This window comes from Nannobrachium achirus (assembly GCF_963921795.1).
Source record: "Nannobrachium achirus genome assembly, chromosome: 1".
Lineage (NCBI taxonomy): Eukaryota > Metazoa > Chordata > Actinopteri > Myctophiformes > Myctophidae > Nannobrachium > Nannobrachium achirus.
Window position 1 is genome coordinate 30,070,532 of NC_137810.1, and position 6,428 is coordinate 30,076,959.

General features: G+C 38.1%; 1 protein-coding gene across 1 annotated transcript; it reads right to left on the reverse strand.

The window, feature by feature from the left end:
* Positions 1-1,844: 1,844 nt before the first annotated feature.
* Positions 1,845-3,532, reverse strand: pdcb (phosducin b; the record flags this gene model as incomplete). Its single annotated transcript, XM_080728111.1, has 3 exons — positions 1,845-2,360; positions 2,649-2,779; positions 3,502-3,532. 3 exons carry the CDS (start codon positions 3,530-3,532, stop codon positions 1,845-1,847), a joined length of 678 nt encoding a protein of 225 aa, XP_080584237.1.
* Between the last annotated feature and the right edge of the window lie 2,896 nt (positions 3,533-6,428).

Genomic DNA, 6,428 nt, shown 5'->3' on the forward strand with positions numbered 1-6,428 from the left:
GTCTGTAGTACTGGAAGAGAAGGGGGCCCAATAATGTGAACAGCTCACATCTATATTGTGTGCTGTGGCTGCTTATAAACGACACCTGATAACACAGATACACTGCAGTGTGTGTAGAGCACAGACCCTCTGTAAAGAATGGCCCAATCTCTCTCTGTGTTACCAGCTTTTGTTTACTAGCATAAGCCACAACTCACTTAACCACTTAAGTGTCTGTCAATTCTAACTGTAAGCAGGAAGCAGCTTAATTTGATTTGTGACACATCAAATTGCGGGTAGCTAATAGATCTGTACTAAACGTACTTCTGTGTTGTGGTTTTGTTATGTTTGAACAGCTCAAACCTCATAAGGGTCACAGAGAAGTCAGATTTGCTCTGTTATCATCAGGCTATTGGTTGAGGTTGGTTAACATGCCTATTGTAGAAGTGGAGAGTGACCTCAGTGTAAAGTCTTCTATACCTGCCTCTATATTGTTTGCTATCTACTTCTAAGTCCCAGTTTCTATGGGAAACAAAACATGTAATACACATGTATTTATGTATTTACTTTGTTTTGTCCAGTAAACATTTAGGCATTTAGCAGATGCTCTTATCCAGAGTGAATAGCACGAAACCTAGTCAATAAACGTCATGATAAATAGCATTCTACAGCATACTGTAAGTGGAGTGCAAAGAGAACACTGTAGTTCTCCAAATACTATGATACCAGTTAATCAAACATATAGCATCAACATGCTGTCTAAATAACATTCAAATAACATCCATGGTCAAACAAAAACGATTATCTAAACTGTCATCTAAATAACAAAACATGTAACCAAGTAACGATCATAGATCTGCATAGTATGCCTATATGTAACTCACATCTAGGGAGTCAAGGAAAGAGGAGTGCTAGAAGGTGAGGTGTAGTTTGAAGAGGTGAGTTTTCAGACTGCGAGGGGGAAGAGGTGTGAATCTACAGTTCTGATTGCTAGGGGCAGTTTATTCCCCTTATTATGAAAAACAAACCACACACAACCTTACCGTGGATTTTTGTATTTATTTTAGTCAGGTCATGTAGCTATTTTGCTTCACGTTATAAATTGTGATAATAATAATGTGATATATTTCATTATTATAGCCAGAGACCAACAAGTCCAGCCAAGTTCAAAGCCTCACAAACAACCCTATTTGGTTGTTTCCGTGAGTTTCTGTCACCTTCTCAGTAGTATACACAGGAAATGGAATCACTCAGGTCTGATAACAATATTTACGTCAGCGTCTTGTGTAAAGCTTTTCCAAATGTAACATTGACATCTCACTGCACTGGTTTCAGATTCCGTTGATAAGCCAGAGTAGAAACAGACTGCTCTGTTTCTCACAGTAAATGTGATATTCATCTGATGACGTTGTGCTTTGTTTAACATGGCATTAAATCATTGAGATAAACAAACCCTTGATTAAAAATAGATCCTGGTAAAATCCCATCCTATGAATTAAATTCTACAAAAACAAAAATACATTTTTGAAACATAAATAAATAAATGCATCTATAATAAATAAAATTTGTCACAATCCAATCCAATATGTATAATACAAAAATATTCAAGAACTGGTTTGGGCATGGAATTATGAGACCATGCAGATTTGGTATTTTCTTGTTTTTACATTGCGCTCAGATTTCTAGTTTACTCGATGTAAAATAATGTTAGGGATCATTCTCAAGCCCTTATGATCTAGCAGCAATGTTATGCATTCGTTATAATCAGTACCCAAATTGTCTGTCATTGATCCACAATTGGCTCTTCAAATTACCTCTCTACTTCCAAAACCATCCCTTTCAGCCGCATAGATTTTCCTCATGGTTCATTCAACTTCGTTCTCTTCTTCATCATCCATCCCACGCAGCTCTTTCTCTGGCAACAATCCATAGCCATTGAGAAAGGCTTCCACATCAGTGGCAAAGAACTCGGCAGTTAGGTGCTGTGTGCAGGCCAGAAAATTCCCTATCAGTTCACCCGCCTTGTACACCAGCAACGTGGGCAAGAGCTCATCCCTGAACCTCTCGCTTGCACCTGTTGCCACTGCGTCGATCCTGCAGAACTTGACGGTGGGATATTCAGTGGCCAGGCAGTCGAGGCAGTTGTTAAGCTCCTCGCAACCTTTAACGCCCATCTTATAGATATGTACTACTACAACTGTAGTGTGGTGCTCCTTTTCAATGACCTCCAGGAAGGCATCGCCACTATCTAGGTCATGCACACCTTCAAACTTGGGTCCAAAGCTGAGCTTTTCATGCATCTCCACCATACATTTTTTGCGGTAGGTTTTGAGACCTGTGTCGTCGTCCTCCTTGAGCAGTTCATACTCTTGGAGGCTCACCTGAAAAACCAAACGGACTGAATCAATTTGACAATTTCCACTGTCTATCAGATGGTTTGCTGACTTTACTAAATTAAAGCTTATTGATTCATTGTTTTACATTCGTCAAAGCAGTATGGGATAGTTACAGTAGGACACAATTTCATAAAGATGACCAAAGTAGGTAGATATAAGGATCAACACCTACGGAAATATTTTTGAAGCACTCAATGTATGCAAGACTGAATGACATGAAACCAGCATGACGTCACCATTGTTGATGTGGTAATCTTTATCACTGTGTCATACCTTGCGGGCTCCTCTCTCCTCGCCGGGTCTGGACATCTGCCTCAGTAGTTCCCTCTTGGCAGGGGGCAAGTTCGGGTGGTCCATACTTTCCAGCTTAAATCGCCTCCAGTCATTTATCACGCCCTTTGGTCCTGTGGACGAGGAGAACATGTATAGATATAAATAATAAATTAGATCCTGATCAATTTGTGAGTGAGCAGCCTGCCCTTTAGGATATTAAAGGATATAATATTTCATTATATTATATTATGCTTATTATTCAACAAACAGTCAACCGCAAAACCATCTCAGGGCACGGTTAATATTAACATGTCTACTTAAGCACAAGCAGTCCACTAATTGCACGATAGTTATGCAAGAGCAGGTACAGAAATAATATTTGAGTGTATGTTAAAGCTAAAGCACTATAGATCTGTCTCTCTGCTTTCCTTTTGACTTGGTTTTTGACTTAATAGCACTATTGTTCTCATAACAATTTGTAATGCATGCCGGTCTAATGAAATGGCAAGTCAATTAATGCTTTTAACTGTATGCCATGTAGCCAAATAAATATGTCTGGAATTCACATTTAAGAACATGAGCCAAAAATAGATGTACAAGCTCAAGACAAATACAATAAATAATAAAATAAATAAAGTCATGTGTTATGACTCATTGTGAGCCTGTAGATTGACTATTTCCGGTGAAGAGATGTAGAGAAAAAGGGGGTCTAAAGTGTAGAGGGAAAGAAAAGAGACCAGCTACTCTGCCGACTCAAGTCAGTATAAGAAGTATATAGGATTTACTGTAAAGTGGTTAAACTCGGGCCGAAAACTCTGCACACGTTGGAGTGAGTGTATACGCTGCTTTTTACCTGTTTGTGCAATGTTCTCTTCCAGTTCCATTTCTACGTTGCCAGACATTATCAGTTGCCTGTCAGAAATCAAAGACATAATCGCAATCAGAAACGCCATGTCATTAGTGCTGTATTGTTATTAATGTGAATACTACTGTATGTTTATCACATTTAGGTTTTTGATACATTGTTAGGTCTTTGGAACTGGCCATATGTCAAATGACCATGGTATCCAATACGCAAAGGAGTCCATAGTCCCACGATAGTTAATTAAATGAAGGTGCTCTAATAGGATTACAGTATTGACAGTTGTTCATTGTTGGCCCTTTTATAACATTTGAAATAGATATTGTAAACAAAATCTGTCCACTTTGTTTCATCTAACCAATGTCTAGTGCTAATATCAGTGTTTGCAATGGCACATGAAGTAGCCTACCTAAAGCCAATAAATCTGGTTGATTTAATATCTGGTTGTATGTGGATACATTACTTAGTGCATCCAATCTTCATGCTGGCCAAGACAAATTCTGTTGATATGGTAGATTTTATTGTATTAAGTATACTGTGAGAGAATATGTCTATATTTCAGGTGTTTCCTCACATACCCATGAATGATATTTACACATAAATACATTCCTCATATATAAATGATGAGATGGTGGCAAAGAACTAAATACAAATGATCTTTGCCTTTGAAAGCCAGAAAGCTAAACCATTACTACATGCAAGCATATTAATAGAAACAGTCAGAAGCTGGTCAGTGTTCCATTTCACAACCAAACAAAACTTGCCATCTCTACTCGATTGACTCCATTGAGTTTTCCTTACCTCCTGTGGTTACCGTGAGCTCTTCACTATACAGTATGCAAATAATCCTTGGACTGGTCAATACTGTCGGCACACTGAACTGAGATGTCTAGTTTTAGATGCTTTGTATTTTTGTGTGTACTGTATGTGTGTGTCTTTTCCAACCAATGAGGGTTGGCGATTGGAGATAAAAAAAAAAAAGGTGTTACAGGCATCACGGTTGGACCAAACAAAAATAGCGTATCGGTCCTAAGAGGATTTAAGTGCAAGAATTAGACGCCTCTGCTTCACAAAGGCGTAACTACACACCAGTGAGAGAGGCATATAAGAGAGAGTGCAGTAATAGAAAGTCTTAGGTTTGACCCAGGACAAGGGGATCATAGGTGAAAAATACAATGCTTTTGACTCAGACACTTAATTAGATTATCCAATAGTAAGAAATAGATAATATTTTGTGCTCTTTTATAGATACGATTTTGTGTTCTTTTACATAATATATAGCATTGCCAATAAACTCAATAGAGGACTTAGAAGAAAATAAAATAAGTAAAATAAGTAATCAAATTGTTGAGATTTCCGAACCTTGCTAAACAATGCAATGTGTAAGGAGTCAACTCAAGCAAGGGCCCCATGCATATCCCCTGGATGAACTTTGTTCAAATGAAAGCATTCTTCTGTGGAATTAAAAGTTCTCCCTGGCATTGGGCTTCACACGAAATGAACACACGGCTGGAAGATATCAAAGCACCAAACTCCGCTAGTTATACTGTAAGCACGGAATGCCTGGTGATGCTTTGTCTTGTAGTACGTGATTATTTCATTTGACCCCCCCCCCCCCCAAACCCCAGCCCCAAGTTTAAACACTTCTACCTCTTACTAGCCTCTTCTTGTTGCAATGAAGACAGACTGGGTTCATGATGAAGAGTCTACACAGATATCTATGCTGCAATATGCTGCTCTTATGGTTTTTGATGTATTTTAGAATATTTTATTTCTTTGTGCTTTCGTCTGAACATCAAAAGCGAACTGTTTAAGTCAAATTCTTTGTGAGGATGTTCTTGGCTTGATTCTGATTCTAAGAGGGAATGAACTTCCAGATTTTTAAATAAATAACGGTTAAATAACAGGCACACAATAACCAGCCTGTATATTTCCACTGCATACAGTCATAGAAATGTTGTTAACCCTTCTTCTTTTCTTTGTTATTCTCACATACCGGTACTACTATTTAACGTTTCTTTTTGTTGAACATGTTGAATCATTGCAGAGCAAATAGGAATGGTTTGACTTTCTTAAGTGCTTTTATCACTCTTTTGGTGTACTGTATTTATTGGATTAAAGGCTTAGTCAACCTTTTATAAAGGCTGACTAAGCATGCAAGTAAGGTTGGGCTCAAGCCCTAAATGAGCATAGATTACAGAATCCAACAGATTATTTACTGTAGCGTCGTGTTGGCCCTAAAAAAAACATTTTAAGTCTATTAGTCTATTATTAGCCTCCTGTAACTATTTTGGTCTCTCCAATTCTAAGAAGTAGGCTACAGAGAAAGATGACTATCAGTTTACTACAATTACAAAACATTATAAAAATGTGAAAATATTTAACATTTATTCATTATAATAATTTGGGACCAATTCAAGTTACCATTTATATAGAACCCATCTGTAGAGAATAATAATAATGGTGTGCGTGTGGTCGTACTTGTGCGTGCACGTGCACATGCATGCTCGTGTGTGTGTGTGTGTGTGTGTGTGTGTGTGTGTGTGTGTGTGTGTGTGTGTGTGTGTGTGTGTGTGTGTGTGTGTGTGTGTGTGTGTGTGTGTGTGTGTGTGTGTGTGTGTGTGTGTCCAGCCCTGTTAGACTTTCTAGAGCACTAGAGGGCAGTCTTGTGCCTAAGTCAACTCAAATGTTAAACACTGGAATATCATGACAGACAGTCCCCTGTCCTGACTTTATCTAACTTAAATATAATAATGAATGTAAAATGAGCAACAACTGTGTCCAGTCAACAAATTTGCATTAACATCTATTGCAACAAATGTGTACAAACCCCAGTTGTAATAACTTTGCTTAACTATCTCTGTCTATAGGCCTACTTCATTTCATGGCTTCTCACATTGACCATAAAAGGACTTCCT